Source organism: Colias philodice, chromosome 7 (assembly GCF_061535455.1).
Source record: "Colias philodice isolate Cphi_HAF_F1 chromosome 7, ilColPhil1 Martin Lab GWU primary, whole genome shotgun sequence".
Taxonomy (NCBI): Eukaryota; Metazoa; Arthropoda; class Insecta; order Lepidoptera; family Pieridae; genus Colias; species Colias philodice.
This window is the reverse complement of record NC_143092.1, coordinates 3784153-3803067: the sequence shown is the minus strand read 5'-3', so window position 1 is coordinate 3803067 and position 18915 is coordinate 3784153. Positions and strand designations below refer to the sequence as shown.

General features: G+C 31.4%; 1 protein-coding gene across 1 annotated transcript in view; it reads left to right on the top strand.

Annotated features, from left to right (window-relative positions):
- LOC149486984 (arylalkylamine N-acetyltransferase 1-like) overlaps nucleotides 1-17838 on the top strand; it is a 43216-nt gene extending 25378 nt beyond the window's left edge. The window contains exons 2-6 of the mRNA XM_089697057.1: nucleotides 4191-4312; nucleotides 4669-4849; nucleotides 7551-7756; nucleotides 14151-14335; nucleotides 16954-17838. Coding sequence (XP_089553183.1) covers nucleotides 4191-4312; nucleotides 4669-4849; nucleotides 7551-7756; nucleotides 14151-14334 — 693 coding nt within the window. The 3' untranslated portion in view covers nucleotide 14335; nucleotides 16954-17838. The remainder of the gene's footprint in view (nucleotides 1-4190; nucleotides 4313-4668; nucleotides 4850-7550; nucleotides 7757-14150; nucleotides 14336-16953) is intronic.
- Nucleotides 17839-18915: the final 1077 nt, after the last annotated feature.

The following is an 18915-nucleotide window of genomic DNA, read 5'->3' as shown; positions in this document are numbered from 1 at the left end:
TATTTAGGTATATATCATAATACTATGCGCTTCGCGGTTTCAGTTTTCACCCGCGTGGCTCCGCTCCTGTTGGTCTTAGCGAGCCTAAAGCCCTCCTCGATAAATGTAATAAAACTCTTCAGATTTATAATATTAATTCTAAGTACTTGATAATTTTCGACGAAAATGTATTCAATCTTTTACAGCTGTATTTCATGCATATTGTTTTCTATTAACTCACGTACTTACCTATTTTCATTTTTTTTTTATTATAAATGTTAAGTAAATAGTATAAATTTGTAGATATCAGCGTTTTTTTTGCGTTCGAGAATATTCTTTAACTGCTGCTTTACATAAATTTTATCGTAAGTTAAAGGTCTTTTTAAGAGGACGCTATGTTTCCGAGTTAAAAAATTAAACAATAGTAATTAAGGGTAAGGACTGTATAAGAATAATGTTAAATTTCTATATTTTGGTACAAGGTTGCATTTTTATTCCAAGTACTTTTATCAAATTTATTAACGCGTTTAAACCAAGGTGACAATTGTTGAACAATCCCTTACAGACCTAAACTGTTTTAAAGTCTAATTGGTTCGCAGGAGACTGGATTTTAACGAACCTATGGGAGCAAATTTCAACCCTATTAACATAAGTAATAATGATTAAATTGCTCAAATTATTGATGGTATCTGAAGTCCATTTTGCAAGTATTTCCAGTCACGACTCGCCAATGCAAGAATATCAAATCGTCTAGTTGACCTGAAACTGTCAGACAACTGTTTATTCTGATTCTAGTTTAAAATTATTTAAACTACTATGGACAACAAAGTATACAATAATATGCAAAGCTTAAATACATAATCGTTAAACACGTTAATAAAAAGTATCTAGTATTATGACGCGGAGAAAAAGAAGAATGAAACAACTCTTTTTAAGGGGACTGACGTCAATCCTCTGTGGCCTTTAGGAACCAGCAGTACAAAGTAACTAAACGTGCTTTTATTAATGAAGCACACAAATGAAATGTAACCTTTATGCTTTACCTTTGTGAAACGTAAGTAGCCCGCAATAAATATATGACGCATAATGACGTAAAGGGAATAAATAGGAGTAAAATGATCCGTGAGAAACAATATTGTCAATGGGCTTACTCATTCTCAAGTCTTTGTATACTACGTGACTTGGCTTTCGTTTCACTAGTCTATTAAATATTATACAGTAGCTAGTAGTAGTGTCCATAAAGTTTGCGTATTATGTCATTTGTAGGGCATATTTTATAATTGTAATTGATTGGCATTCGTCAGCTCAATTACTATTTTATGCTTCATTTAGATTCATTGCATATTACAATTATATATTTATTTTAATAACCCCGTAACGAATCGAGCCTCTAATCCAAGTAAGACTGTGTTTACTTACCTATACAGTCGAAATAACGTTTACATAAAAATTGATAAGCTGGAAATTGCCAGCTAATGCTAATTTTTTACAGTCAATTGTATACGGTGTTTTCACTCACTATACAATCTACGTACACCATACATACAAAATTATATCAGACTGGATCCTTTACAAAGGAAATATCTAAAAACTACAGAATTTATTCATAACGTTACAAAATAGGGCAACACATATTGCGTGTAAATATAGTAGCTATTTTGACTTATCAAATTGATTTATTTATTAACACGTTCACTGCGGCATGTCCAGTATCGGGCCATCAGCGACTACACCACAGTGCGGCGCCCAAAATCGCAGTTTTCACCGTGGTGCGGCGAGGTTTTTTATATGTTAATCAATGACTAGAAAAGAGACAAATATATTTTTGTGATCACAGTTTGACGTAGGACTCAATTTCGTTTAAAAATCGTATGGCAAAATATTGGACACACGCATAGAAAAGAAACCGTTTCTTTTGTGTGCGGCATGTCAAATATTTTGCCATTGACAAGCACCTCATGCCGCACTGTACTGCGAGCGCGCCGCGTGTCAATCTCGCATAGTGATGTACCAGGACCGCACGCGTCGTTATCAAATTTTTAAATGACAATGATACCTTAGAGGCTTTAGTTTTTTTACTTTCTTTTATTTCGTAGCATAAATGCAAAAATGTGATGACAGTTGTGAAAATAATATAAAACATTAAAACAAAAGTTACTGAACAAATTAAAACAAAAGTTACTGAACAATTTCCTGATAGTACTCTATCAAGTACCTTGTTTTATATGTGTTTTTTTTTTTGTATCGACGATCTCGTTATCTGTTAACAAACAGACTGAAATATACAAAATTGATTTATATCGATATCGATGTTTTATTTTACAGTGTTTCCCATCGCTATTCCTGTAAACATGCCGTATCAACGCAGTGCGGGATGGCAAATAATTTTTCACAAAATCAAGGGTTTACATTTTCCCTCATATCTTTTAAACTACTGAGTCAAACTAAAAGCTATTTATGCGGTATATACAAGACTATATATACTATTATCCGAAAAAAAATTTTTTGAAATATCTTGAAATTTCATGAAATTATTAACCTTCAAAGTCAGTAGGTGCGATGTGATAAAAATGGCTCATGACGCACAGTGGTGAACTTCCCGATGTGAAGTATTGAAGACATGCCGCAACAACGGTAAGTTTGGCATTTTAGGTGCCGCAGTGAACGTGTTAAAGATAGCAAGTACTTCTGCAAAATAAATAAATAAATTATTATTATGTTTGCATATGTCACACTTGACATAACTTGACTATAATTCTTGAATAACATTATAATTATTATCATAATTGTCACAGTCGATAATGCAATTATGATCTTGCATAATGTCATAACTTATAGTACAAGTGTCACTCATGTTATAAAGTCAATGTAGTTATTTGTTTTAAAAATATAAAAATATACCTCCATTTAAAAAAACTGATATAATAAGTGTCCACATATATATTTATTACATAAAAGTTATACATATATTTTGTGTCTCTCCTTTCTATACAATGTTATGGGACCTATCCCAAAAAAGAATTGTGTATGAAATATTTTTTGAGAATCGCCGGTTCATTCATTCCTGCTTTTTTTGCAACTTATTATTATTATTCTTTTTTTGTTTGTTATTTTATATTAATAACAATTTTACAAAGTTATTCAGATTATATCATTTATTATACGAGCATTCACTGACGCACAACTATTAATTTGATTATCGCCAATATAGATCTTAATAACAATTAACAAGCTTATTTTACATCACATTGTATTCGTAAATTGATTCTTGTATACAATATACATTATATATTTCTAGTTGTAAGTATTATTGTTTCGTAACAGTAGCTAGTAGTACAAAAACTTCCGTGACGAGTAAAGTTAATGCTTTCAAATTACTGACCTGCCGCAACATAAACATTATTTTAATATATTCCATATAAATGTGCAATAAACAGCTTAAGCTTAATAACGTAAATGGAAGAACGCAATTTTAATTGTATGCAACGAGGGTGACTAATTTTATGGTCATTCCTTGGCCGGTTAATCTTTTGTGGTATCGGGTTACAGGGAATGACGCTGTCCTGAATTAGTTCAGTTCAGTATGTCATACCTTCAGTTTCTTCTTGTCGTTCTTTGAAAACACTCTTGATGTTTCGTATAGTAATTAGGAAATTTTTCCCCTTTTCTGAAGTAAGTCGATATTGTTAAGGATTCATGTAATTGTATAGATTTCATCAAATGAGACTGTAAACATTGTTTATCTTAGAAAACTCATCACTAACAAACGAAATCACTGATTAGTAGGTATCATAATGTAAATTTTTAACTTTTAAGTTTTAACATATCACGTAATATAAAAAATACATATGTATATTTAATAGTAGGTATATGCGTTAATTTGTAGGTTTATGAATGTGTTGGGAAGTGTCAAGTGTTTTGGCGCGTTCCTTTTTCTTAACGTAAAACGTTCATAAATACCAATTTAAACTAATCCAACTACAAAGTTACCAGAGGATAGTTAAGAAAATTATATATAAAAGTATTTCAATTCATTATCCATAATGTAACGTAATCCATAAATATAATATGGGTTTAATCTTTAAACTATTTCGATTAGTAGTAGTTAGTGGCAGTCTTCGCAGAGGTAAAATTTATACAAAAAGGTAATACTTATAAATGTACTTATATTATCTTGAGGAATCTATTTTGATTATAATCATCTTTTACAGTTGGCGGATAAGCTACCAGCTCAACTCAAAGAGCTGAGCCTTCGTCCACGTTCCAAACCCGCCTACAGTCTCCGGAAACTCACCACCAATGATAAGGATGCCGTTATTGACTTCTTGAGAAGGTGTGTACTCTGTTCATGATTCCTGAATTTCCATAATGTGTTCAAAAGGAATTTTCAAAAATAGATTGGCAAGGATAATGTACTACCTAATATATACCTTATTTATTTTGAAGACCTCTATGTACTCAATCTTTAAATTTCACTACTGAGGTATTGGCATCAACCTCACAGCAGAAAAAAGAAAGCTTCGCTCATTCACATGCAAATACATTTGCAATTCCGTTCCCTGCTATATAATTAACTACGAAAGATACAAAGACAACAAAAATCGTTGATAGTATTCTTCAACGATTATACTTCGGAAGTTTTACCTTAAATTTGTTTAGTAAGCTCTATTATATTTTTTGTCCATACAGATATTTCTTCCGCGATGAGCCCTTAAACCAGACCATCAACCTACTCGAAACGCCCGAATCCCGATGCTTTGAATTAGAAGACTATGCGGCAAGCACTCTGCAGGATGGAGTGTCTATCGCGGTTGTTGATGAAGATGGCAAATTTGTGGGCATGGTCATTAATGGGATTGCTAAGAGAGATGTAAGTAGAACATGGTTTTTCTTTAATGCATGGGTTAAGGTTCATTACAGTTTTTAGAATCACGTTTTCTTTATATTATATTTATACTATATTATTTTTAATCATATCTGATATCATGCTATTGTACCCGACTACTTTTTTTTGACATTTTTGATTTTTTTTTTATCTTTGCATTGAACACAAGTATCAATTAAAATCTGTAGCTCAATCAAAAGCATTAATCACAAAATACCATGATGTAACATTAACATTGGGATATTTTTCAACTTACCTGTATTACCAAAACAATTTATAAAGTGTAGCGCGTGCCATGTACAAAGAGTTTTGTAAGAAGACAGTTTTCAAAACCTTACTTCCTTCCTGTCAGCACAGTCAGTTAAACGAAGCACGTGCCAAAGGTAATGTTAATAAATAACTTTAATATGTTTCTTCCGGCCAGGTGTCGATTAATGTCGCGAGAATTACACGCTCTGAATATTAAACGTATTAAAGTTATATTTATCGGTCTAATATTTTGTTTATTTACAAATTATAGTGTTATCTGAACTTGTGGGTAATTAAATGTTTTTTGTAACAATGTAATTTTCTTCGTATAGCTATTTAATGACAATTTTTATAAGCGTGGCCACAGCTGCAGTGCAGCGTGACGATAGAATGCTATTAAATGCTGAATACTGATTATCACAAAATTGTTAGACTCTACTTATTTCCATTTAAAAGTATTATTTTCATATACATATTTTACTTATCGCCATATCTTAAAGCGTTTGTAAGCATTTTCTGTGTTCATTATACAAGAAAATGTTTTCAATTTCAGGACAGTTGATCAATATTTATCACGACTATGTTTATTCCTCCCGACGTTAAGAATGTGTTTGACAGAAACCCGATAATTGGAAAGGGAAGGAAACCTCTTGCAAGGGCGTTAGTCCCTTCGTATTTGAATGTCGTAGCATAAATATAGGTACTTACAATCTAAATAAACAGGCGATTCGTCATTTTAACAAAGAATAAAACTTCGATAGATATTCGGTGGCTGAATTAATATTTGACTCTTTGTCAATATTAATTTTCATCCATCGCTACTTAAAAAATGCGAAAGTAACTGTGTGTCTGTCTATTTATTACACTTTCACGCATATTGAGTATTGACATTGTTATTTTGAACTAATTTAATATCAAAAAGTTTTTTAGTCAACAAACAATTATTTTTATTAACTATGGCTCAAAAGTAATTTTACATTAATATAATTTAATCATTCTTATGATTTATAGCTCCATCCGCCTTTCGTAGTTAAATTCAAAAGTCAATCATAAATAAATATGCCCCTGAAATTTTTATAGGCTCATATACTGAATGCAGTTTCTGAGAAAACGTATAAACCATTACCTTTAAAACAATAAATATGTTTTTAAAACCATTCAAAAGTTCAATAACTATAATGTCATAATGTAAATATAGAAACAATTATTCATCAAGTCGTTACTACTTACTTTCAGTAAGACTTGATGCAGATGCTTATTTCAAAAAAGCAAAATAAAGTACTTGTCTGGTATAAGTAGTCCGTTTATCGAGGAAGGTATATAATAAGGTACTTACAACATATTTTGTGAAAATAAGAAAATAATAATAATAATCTTTGAGAGACGAATGGACGCTTATATCATCATCATCATCAAGCCATATTTGTACGTTCTGCAGGATAATAAGAGGACAATATTATAAACAATCCCTAAAATCAAACTTTCTTGATAGGTTATGTTACTCGGACAATGTCACAAGCAAGACACAAGTAATTTGGAGTCGGAAATTCGGATTTTCATTATTCCTTCCACGTATTGGAAATTAATGAAAGACAAATGATTCTTGAAATATCTATTAATTTTGGAAAATTTCTTATCCTCATTGATTTTTTCTTCTGACTTTTTGGTACTATATTCATATCGAAATATCGAACATCATTTTGATATTTAATTTTGATCGATCGATATTTAATTAATGTATATTTTTGTTATTCATATTTTTTAATTTATTGCATTTTTAATGATAAAATAAATTAATTCCACTTTCAAACTTGATTATTACGTATTCTGATGCTTCAATCTAAGATAATAATGCCGTCAGAATTTACTAAATATTTGTTAGAAATATTTAGTAAATTTGACTTGTTTTTCAACTATTTAAACAGTCAAGTAAAGTACCTAAATCAATTCGATGCAATTTAATTTCCCATCAAAACAAACAAAACAATTTAAATTAAAAAGAGCAAGTAACGTGCAAAAAAATAATTACTTTATTGCGCATCTGTGTCGGAAGTCATAAAAACAACATCAAAATTTGCGAAATTGAACCATTTTGAAGCTTCAGCAAGCATTTTGAAAACAATTATTTATTACACGACTTCAACGGAAGTCGATAAAAACGCTATCAAATGTTTCGAAATTGAAAAACTTTTGTATCTGTATACAAATAATCTACCTAAGTATTTAAGAATGCAGAGTATCGAAACTCGTAATGGAAATACATTAGGTATGACACAAGCGTCCACCTTTTGAAGAACTTGTAGCCTATGTACTGTATAGTATTTCATCCTTTCTTATGAAGTCCTTTCCAGTATTCTTCGAATATTAATATATAGGCACATATATATATTAGACTTTATAAAGCAAATTCCTATAAATATTGAATGTCATTCCCCAGGAGGTAGACTACACAGACAAATCAGAGGACTGTCCCCACCCAAAGTTCAAGCGTATTCTCAAACTGCTCAGTCACCTGGACAGGGAAGCGAGGATCTGGGACAAACTACCAACCTCTTGTGATACAGTTCTGGAGATCAGGATAGCTTCTACACACCCAGACTGGAGAGGCAGGGGACTGATGAGGATCCTTTGTGAAGAGTCAGAGTGAGTATTCATTTTAGTTTCAACCAGCCACTTCATTAATTGCCTAGGTTCTTTATAAAATGGCGATTTTAAATTAATGTTCTAAAAGTATCGTTATACATTAATTAATATTAAACGTTATGCGTGGATATCGATCGGGTACCTACTACCTAACTAGGTAGTAATTAATTAATTAACTAATTAAACAATAGTTAATCAAGAGCCTTTTTTTATAATTAATGATTAAGCAAGCATTTGACTATCACTTTGCCTGATGAAAAGCGACATGCGTGGTTAAAGATGGAGAATGCTGACCTAATAAATATTTATTCAATTTACCTTTACTTTACGTTTAGCCTAGGCTATTAATTAAACGGCTGATTGGCTTCAACATTTGCATATTCGATTTATCATTTAAATAATGCGATTATAAGAGGTCAAATATATTAGTAACTAACCGTTTTGTCACATAGTTAAATACCTTTAAATTCAATCCATTTCAAACAGATAAAGCATGATTGATTACAAATAAAATTTTTCGTATATTAAACCAGACGTATACTAAGAATTTATTCATAAGCAATTTGTAGAGGCCTTCGACATCAATCAAAATGTGCGAGACGGTGACTAGACGAACTAAATTACAATCGATATCTCATATCCACTATAAAATATTATAATCCATAGGTATCTATAATTTCTGCACATTATTGATTATTCAAATCAAAGGCAAATACTAGAATCACACAAACAATAAAAAATATGCTTGTTGACTAAACAATGATAAATAATTCGTATTCATACTATAAGCAGTTTCTCATTCATACTGACACAATATCCATAAAACGTTAGTACATATATTAAGGGCCGATTTTTCAATGCTTATATAAAACTTATTCGTCGAATAATGTATAAAACTACCATTTTAAAAACGTATTCTAATTGCCCGTATTTGACAGTTTACGTGACATTTTAATACTATCGTGTAATACTTTATTGGACGGATAAGTTTTATCCAAGCATTGAAAAATCGGCCCTAAAAAAATATTATAAGTAATCTATGCATATCAGTTATCATAGCAATTACGAGTATTATACAATATTTTTTAGCAAGTCTATTTCATAGACAAGGAAATAATTTTCATAAGAAGCACTTTGTCTTAAATATATCGTAATTTAAGTGACAAAAAATTGATTGAGTCTAAAAAGCCTTGAAAGAAAAAATGCGTGACCAATCTAATTCCAAACTGATTGGAAAATAATCTGCCAGCACAATTATACATGATGGAGCACATTTAAATAATGGCCATTGCATTTAATACAGATGAGCTTCCTGAATCCTGTTTTTAAATAGTTGGTTCAAAAATGCAAATAAACCCTTAGGTTGGTATATGGCATTTATACGAGGATTGCATCTTTTGTTAAAATTAAAAAAAAATCCTAATTGATGTTATGTAAATAAATATATAAAGACAACATAGAAAAGTTGAGTAGACAGTTGCAAAAGAACTTTATCGAAGTTACACTGTGATAACACTATCGATTTTTTGCTCTTCATTCAAAGAATTGCTAATAAGCCTAGCAAGACGAATCCATTATATGCACGGTTTACGCTCCAAATACACGGATTTGGTTTCAGGTATTGAACTAAAAATAAATTGTTAAACGGAAATGGTATAAGAACAAAACGTCTCTGTTTTAATGGTGAAGTAAGATTTTCTTTTGAATGACCGTAACAACTTAACAACTATACGAAAAGCCAATTATTATGTAGAGTTACTACCAGTATTATTATATATTTTAAAGACATAATACATTTAATTGAAAAATGCTTCAGTTTAGATTACAATCATTTATGACTTGCATTTAATGTTGAAGTTTCCAATACATTTAATCTAATATGCAGGATAATAAAGCTATATTAAGATTTATTATGCGACACGTATATGTGCAGAGATTGTAACAATACCACATACTTATTCAATCGACTAGATTCTTTGCAATATTTTTTTATATCGCGGAAATAATACCTGTTCGCCTTAAAATGGGCACATAAAAGTTACTGTCAACATTCATTGATTTGATTTTCTTTGCAACACGGTAGTAAAAAGTTAGCGGAACCGAAAGAGGTGTGATTCGTGATTGAATGTCATAAAACATGTTGCGGTTTATTGTCTGTGGTTGATTAGTATTTGTTAAGTACCTACAATTTAATTAATACATACCTACATTGTTATATTTAGCCTTCAGTTTTGCGTGCTGCGCGAATTTGAAAAGGATATAACAGTATTGTATAGATATAGTGCATACTCGAGTTTAAGCTCGATCGCGTAATAGCTATTTTACACGAAAGAGAAACAAACACTTCACATCCATACAAACTTTTACACTTACAATTTGTAATACATAGTACTTAGTTTGTATTGTAATTTTTAAGTGTTCTTGATATGGGAATAAAAGTTATAATCCTCGCTTCCTCATGTTCACTTTCCTTGTAAAGGGCAGGACTAAGAGGCGTATAACTCGTCTCTAACTCTCGTTTCTTTCACCTCTCAGATAGAAATAATAAATAGTATATTAAAATTAACACTTATAGGTAAAGGGGACCTATTGGAAAATTCTCGTTACCACCATAGGTCCTCTGAGGTCCACGTATAAATCAATCTTTATATTATGCATGACATGTATATTACCGTGATTATAATCGATAACTACCAACATAATTGCAGAGCAACTGACAAGCAGTACATTATGTATGATAATAGGTACGTTCTTATGTATTGCATTGTTGCCATAGTTTCACAGCGCCTAAGATTATGCTGTCAGCAGTATAATTATTAACAACAGTGACGGATTTATTATTCCGCCCCTATTTCTATAGTTCTAAAATCTTAAATAAGTATCTAACAGTCGAGCGAAGCAGCTCTATAAGGTAGAGATATATGGACGTGGCTCGGCCGAGAAAAATGGCGCGTGCCGTCATTTTCCTTGACCGCCTATAGAAAAATTTTAAACGAGAATAATTCTCACTGCCAAAGTTTGATTACTATCTATCTATCTATATATATCTATCTATATATATATTATTACTATATATCTATGTCTAGTATTTCAAATAAGTTCTCATAAAGTTACCACCCGTAATGTCGGAAAAACCCATGAAAAACCTATGCACAACATCTACTTTAAAATTTAAGAAGTAGTTACCATCAATTTTATTAACATATTTAATCCATTAAAAAAGCAACATAGTAAAATATGTTCTATATGCAATTCTTTTTTTTGCATCCTCAGTTTTGACGCAAAACAGTTTAGAAATAATAAAAAATGACCACAATCGCCTCATTTAAATAATTGTACACTTAATCAATTTGTCCTTAGAAGGCTTTGTTTAGTTACTAGCTATGTAAAAAATATAATTACAATCCAAACAAGGAGCACAAAGAAATTTATAAATTATAACAATCTCTTTAGAAGATTGTGCATTGAACTCAATATTAACCTTAAATTTTTATTAGTCGCCATAATAATAGTTATATAGGTATATATAGGAAGGTGAATTTATGTTAATCCATTACAAATTAATCATTCCCCTGAATAATTTGTGTACATATAATTATTTATCTTCATTTAATTTTGTCTAAATGTCGTTTGCAAGATGTTTGCAAGTGACGAGTCAAGAATCTGCTGAATATACAATATAAATATTTTTTCTTTTGAGTCAATAAACGACATCATATTCAAAATATTAATCTACAAAGTATGGAGATAATTAAGTTTATAAAGTATAAAAGGTGCTTTTTTTGTGCCCAACATTTGTAATTTCCCTTTAGGTATTCGTAATAGTTAAGTATTTCTTTTTATCAGGTGTAAGATAATGATTAATTACCATGTATCGTTGCAAATGATAACCATAAATACATAATCTATTTTACTTTAAAAGCTACGTTTAAAAATAAGACAACACCGTATTTATTGTCTTATAAATACTATAATGAACGTTTAAACCACGTAATAGCGTTGATCTTTTTTCATGCTTGCAAAACCTGTAACAAACTATAATTATTATTTTATAATAATATCTGTTAGTCATGTTAAATACCTTATTAATAATGGTTCTGTTTAGGTCTCAATGAGTTTCTAGAAACCCAGGTTTAGGCCAAGGTGCCGTAGTGGACATTTCTTGATTTAATTAACGATAATTCTTGATTTCTTGGGTCAAGTTTAATGTAAGCCACGTTTTTATTGAGATAATGAATCAATTTAACAAGTTATATTTAAATACAAAATAATAATGCTCCAAGAAACAAAAATGAAAAATGAAAGGGTAGGTATGTAACACAGTTTTGTAAGTTTCACATAACCTCTTGTGAAAAAGACGTCGTGTAATTTTAATTTCGGTTTTAGCACGATTAAAATGAGTTGACTTAAGAAATGTACGTATTTTTTTTTAAAGTTAAGAATTGAGAAATTAAAAACAATTATTCCAATAAATCAATACGGCCACTTTATCTCGTGTAAATATCTTGAGAAAAAGAAATAAGAGTCGGTTTTTTTTCATAACAAGGAAATCAGGTATCTACTGGAATTGCTTTTACATTACAATATTTAGCTGCCTCCTTGGTCTAGTAGGGGCACCTTCGACAGAGAGGTCCCAGTTCAAAGCCAGATTCATAATATGTATATAAAATAGATCTTCTCATATTTTATACTTTTAGATAATATGAAGAATCTGTATAATTACGATTATTGAAAATTTGTGAAATCTGTATTAAATTCCTGTCCAGTGACAGTGGGGCTTCAATCGAGATTTACTGACACCCTATTTTATTCAAGAGGGCTAGTGGACATTCACGGCCAGTCAATTTTGTGAGTCGTCCATGGTGAAAATGCAATTTTTTCGACAGTCCATCGTAATTTCACTTTCACGATCATATTGTGGTCGCGGCATTTGATGCCATGGACTGAATGAATGCCCATGTCCTTATACACTAACCACTCGCTTGATTTCCAATACAATGTGCATCCGGCATAGAATAGGCTATGACTACAAATAAATTAGTCACAAAACAGGAGTCTTATTATGATCGATTCCGCATGAGTTTCAGACATGTGACACACGTCGTGATTTATAGACCTAAATGATTTACTAGTTCACCTCGATGCTATTGTGATCTTATTTAGGAAGTAAGTCGTTAATTAGTCATGTTTGAATTGTCTAATTATTGCAGTAATTGACACTGTATATGTTTGAATTGCATTCATTGTTTGTTATCAGGCGCGTAAGTTAATCAGTGATTATATTACCTACATGAGATCTGTCTCTTGTAAACATATTTTAACAGTTTTATAAAAGTCTTTCTATAATTATTAGAATTAATTTTTTCTAAACTTAATTTATTTGGTTCTGTCTGAATTCCACTACAAGACATTAAATACCATGCGTTTATACCAAAATAACAAAACAAATATTTTGAATATATACATAGGTTTCATTGCCAGACGTAAAGTCATTCTCGAACATGTACCCGAAATAGAACCTCCATTCTCTAATATTTCAAAATGATACGACCTTTGTTATTTAACGCTTCCTAAAATTAAAGTTCTTTACGTACACGTATCTACTAAAAATATCGTAAAATATACGATCTTTTACAGTGAATTACAAGAAACACCCCAGTTTATGTTAAAAAATGACAATAACGCACATTTTTATTATTGTTGTTAACTGCACGTGAAGTAATATTTTTAATGACTTATTTCAATGAACTCTCAACCCGGTAATATCTCGATAGCTCTGCAGAGCGCAGACCAATATGTATCTTTGTTAGCTTAGCAATAATAAAGATTATACAATTAAACTAATAACACAAATCCAATAAACATGAATGACATGCTAATGATTAAATTGTATAATTGCGAAATTGTCTGCTATTAGCTTCCGGGCTGTCACCATGTGCGTCTTATCATATACCTACGATCGTCGTATTGTTATATGCACATTGTACACATTACATAGGTATAAGTCGATTCACTTGCGTAAATTACCTATACATTAACATTTTCATAACAATTTCTTTTTTTTAAATTTTCAGAGATACTTTCTTAGCTGATCAAGAAACTTTCATTCTAGGGCTATAGATATTTTCAAGCCTTGCCTAATAAAATTATATCCATCCAATAAAGTATTCTCTATATTCTATACAGTAATTGTTCAACATTAAAAATAGTTACCTACAGGCTTGTGATAACACGTTCTTGAAATGGTTACGATATTTGTTGATAATTTTTCGAGATACAAACCCTTAAAGGGCTTAAAGTAATTGTGATTTCAACAGGATACTTTATTTCCATCCCTATATTACATGGTGTCTCTATATCTATTTTTATTTATATTTATTAATCTATTTACCAGGCGCATAGGCCGCGAAATCGGTGCAAGCGCGTCCCGCATAGACACGACCTCCGCGTTTTCCGCCGCGGCGGCTGAACGCCTCAACTATAAGAACGTTTACAGCGTGCTCTATTCCGAGCTGCCATACGCGCCTCAACCCGACCCACCGCATTTGGAAGCAAGAGTGTATATCAAGCAGCTGTGAAGTGAGTAGTTTATAAATAAATAAATATTTCAGGACAATTTTCACACACGGCACAATCAGATCCCATACTAAGCTTTCGCTTGTGTTGTGGAAACCAGATGGCTGATAAACATACATATGTATATAATTTTAAATAAATACTTATATAGATAATTAACACCCAGACACAGAGCAAACATCTTTGTTTATCACACAAATATTTGCCCCGGGTGGGAATCGAACCCACGACCTCTGGCTTGAAAGGCAGGGCCACTACCAACCAAGCCAACCGGTCAGTCAATTATATGTATATTTATTTATTTATTGTGTTACAACTACAAGAACGTATACCGCGTGCTCTATTCCGAGCTACCACTGATGACTGACATGTTTGTTCAAATAAAATTTATACCATAAAAATTGCAGCATTATCTATACTAATATTATAAAGCTGAAGACTTTGTTTGAACGCGCTAATCTCAAGAACTACTGGTCCGATTTGAAAAATTATTTCGGTGTTGGAGCACTTTTATCGAGGAAACATACCTACGTCATTACGAACAACAGAAGAACAACAGAAGTGAAAACGCGGAGCGCAGCTAGTTACTTTATACTTATATATAAGTCATCTTTTCCACTACTAATCTAAAGTGTAATCACATTCAGTAATCACTGATAATAACGTAGCTAATACTGTTTGTTTATCTCAAATATAAATAAATCGGTTACCTATCTTAATCTCGAATTTTAATATTCCGAATATCATAATCCAGAAAACGTTTGGACATTTTTTCATAACCCCGAATTTTAAAATTTCGAAGTTTTGTTTGCCATATAATCGCAACTCCGAATTTCATTTGCCCATTTCTTTATTTGTACGACGTTTTACAATCCAGACGAACGAGTTCCAGACATACGAAATCTAAATGCACAAAATCCAGATGACCGTAATCCATATGCACGAAAGCCAGATTTTTAAAACACAAATTTTTGAAATACAGTTAATTGATATCCAGACAAACAATGTCCAGATTTTTGAAATACAGTTAATTTATATCCAGACAAACAATGTCCAGATTTTTGAAATTCAAATAAACGATATCCAGCAAAACGTAATCCTTCCAGGGGGACGCAGCACGAACCTAACCTAACCTTCTGAATAGATTTTAACACTATAACCTTTCTGTAATGGGCAAGTAAAACAATATCGAGTCGGTTCTGGCACTCGCCGGCCGCTGCCGCGGCACGCTCGCTTCGCTCGCTCGGCTCGTGCGTAGGGGCTCACAGTTCAAACCTAACCTAACCTACAGAGTCGAATTTGACACTTAAACCTTTCTGTAATGGGCAAGTAAAACAATAGTGAGTCGGTTCTGGCACTCGCCGGCCGCTGCCGCGGCACGCTCGCTTCGCTCGCTCGGCTCGTGCGTAGGGGCTCACAGTTCAAACCTAACCTAACCTACTGAGTCGAATTTGACACTTAAACCTTTCTGTAATGGGCAAGTAAAACAATAGCGAGTCGGTTCTGGCACTCGCCGGCCGCTGCCGCGGCACGCTCGCTTCGCTCGCTCGGCTCGTGCGTAGGGGCTCACAGTTCAAACCTAACCTAACCTACTGAGTCGAATTTGACACTTAAACCTTTCTGTAATGGGCAAGTAAAACAATAGCGAGTCGGTTCTGGCACTCGCCGGCCGCTGCCGCGGCACGCTCGCTTCGCTCGCTCGGCTCGTGCATGGGGGTTCACAGTTCAAACCTAACCTAACCTACTGAGTCGAATTTGATACTTAAACCTTTCTGTAATAGGCAAGTAAAACAATAGCGAGTCAGTTCTAGCGTGGGGGTCGTAGTTCAAACCTAACCTACTGAGTCGACTTTGACACTAAAACCGGTCTGTAATGGACAAGTAAAACAATAAATTTACTTACTGACAATGTTTATTTTCAGTCGATAGTAAAGGTATAATCACGATTGTATGGAAATCAAATAAAAAGATTATGAAAATCTGGTAATAGTTTATCTGTTATACGATTATATGGGAACCAAATAAAAAGATTATGAAAATTTGGCAATAGTTTATTTGGAAAATGGTACGATGGGAAACAAAAAAAAGTATTCTGAGAATCTGGTATAATAAGATCTGTATTATGAGAATACGGGAAACAAAAAAATACTTTTTAAAAATCTGGTTTTGGTGCATCTGGAAATTGATTCATCTGGGAAATTAAAAAAGGAATTTTAAAAATTTGTCATTCATTACATCTGTCTTTTAAAAGTTCTAACAACCGTTTTCGGGGTTTTAAGATTCGGGTAATAGAAATTCGAGTTTTTAATAGGTTACCAAATAAATCCTGTAGTCCAAATTTCCAATCTATACTATATTACTATAATATTATAAAGCTGAAGAGTTTGTTTGTTTGTTTGTTTGTTTGAACGCGCTAATCTCGGGAACTACTGGTCCGATTTGAAAAATTCTTTCGGTGTTAGATAGCCCATTTATCGAGGAAGGTTATAGGCTATATATCATCACGCTACGACCAACAGGGGTGGAGCCACGGGGGTGAAACCGCGCGGAGCAGCTAGTGTTTAAAATTTAAATATAACGTAATTCTTTAACATTTATTAATTTTTGTTTTTATTTTTCAGGTAATTAACAGAGGCAAAAGCAAAAAAGGCTTCGCTTTCAAAAAGCGAATAATTCAGACTAAGGCAACATGTTTATAGAGTTAACTTTTAATTGTAATTCGTCATTATAACATAAGTCTAATTTTAGTATTATTTTAGTGCTTACAAAAATATAGATTCGAAATCGAGTATTGGCTGTTATAGTATAATGATAATTATGAATTTTTAATGCTTTATCGGATAACCACATTCCAAAGTAATTTCATTTCATTTTTTATAAATGAAAAAATAGGTAATTATTAAAAAAAAATACAAATTTTCGCTCAATTTTCAAGAAAAAATAGCAGTTTGTAAAACATACTTGCTATTTAAAACACATAATATTATTATGTTAGGATTTTTATGTATTTTTTTTTTTTGTAACTACTTATTGTCGAATAGCAATTTTAATAATATACGTCATTAAAAAATGCCTGTAACATGAAAAAGGCTTTTTAAATTCAGTATAAACCAAAAAACTGTTTGCATGTATGTACCTATAATAATTTTAGGTTTTAAGGCTGTGTAAAATTCATTTTAGTCATGAATAACATTCGTATTACGCGATTTTGGAAATGAGATATTAATTTCGTAGAAAAAAGAGATGTCGTAATAATTGTAAAATTTAACGCCTGCAGAAATAAAATAGTATATACTTTATACATAATATTTTAAAAATGAATTTGTGTAGCTTTAGTTAGTGGTTCCTTTATTATGTACAAACATTAAGATATTTTTATTTTAAGCGTCAATTGTTGACATAGTCAAAATTTATGTGATGCAATATTGTTTTGTAAAATTGTATCTTAGTATTAGCGTGTACCTATTTGTATTGATAATAAATAATAATTAATCGAATAAATCTGATGTAACTAAACTTGCGTGTTTTTTTTTTATAACCTTCCCTTATTTAAACAAGCATATTGAACATTGACGAGCCATGCAACAAATCTTACAACATATAGTGCTTTTAAATTTTTAAATCGTTAGATATATTATCTCAGAAACGCTCTTAGAAAAAAGTATAATCTTAACTATAATTTTTGCATTAAAACTCTTTATGATAAAAATCTTCATTTGGCCTCGAGAGCTCATATCAGATCGATTTAGATTTTTTTTACTGTATTTATAAAGTGTAAATCATTTACAACAATCCTACAAACTTTAAACTGAACGTGTATTATTGTAGGTACCTTCTGATATCTGAATCCACGAATATCAACAGATACATTTTCCATAGTCTTTAATTGTATAATATAATTTAATTTCTGAATAATACATATATCAGCACATTATATGTATAATTTTATTGTTTTTTTTTTAATAAACTTAAATCCTAAAGGCCCTTTAATTTAATTATGAATATCTCACAATATTACATCATATAAATTATTATTTGAATCACTGAGTCACACAATCTTCACTAGATTAGGCCCCTTTGACGTTATAAATTGGCAAATTTTAACTTTGTGCTACATTTCTTTGAGGATAATTGGGAAAACTAACCACAATTAATATAATGTCATAATTATTAACATAATTGATAATAATAAACATAATGTAATATTAAAAACGACGAATTTGTATCTAATGCATTTTTGTCATTAAATCATGAAAGAGTAGAATATATTGATTTACGTGAAAAAAAATAGAAAAATATTTTAATAAAGTACCTAGTGTGGAAATGTTTCTAATCTAAATATACAGTACATACAATATCAAAATATTTTTAAAATATTTTTTTTCATTTTGATACCTCTACATTCTATAAATACTTTTTCAAGAGTTAATTTATTAGAAAACAATTGCAACAACAAGATTTATGTGATATCTAGATAATATACCTATATATTTTGGGAACGTCGCACGAAAAAAAATAAAATGACCGAATAATTAAATTATTTAGTTTTTGCGACGTTCCCAAAACTTTGTAAAGGTTCTGAA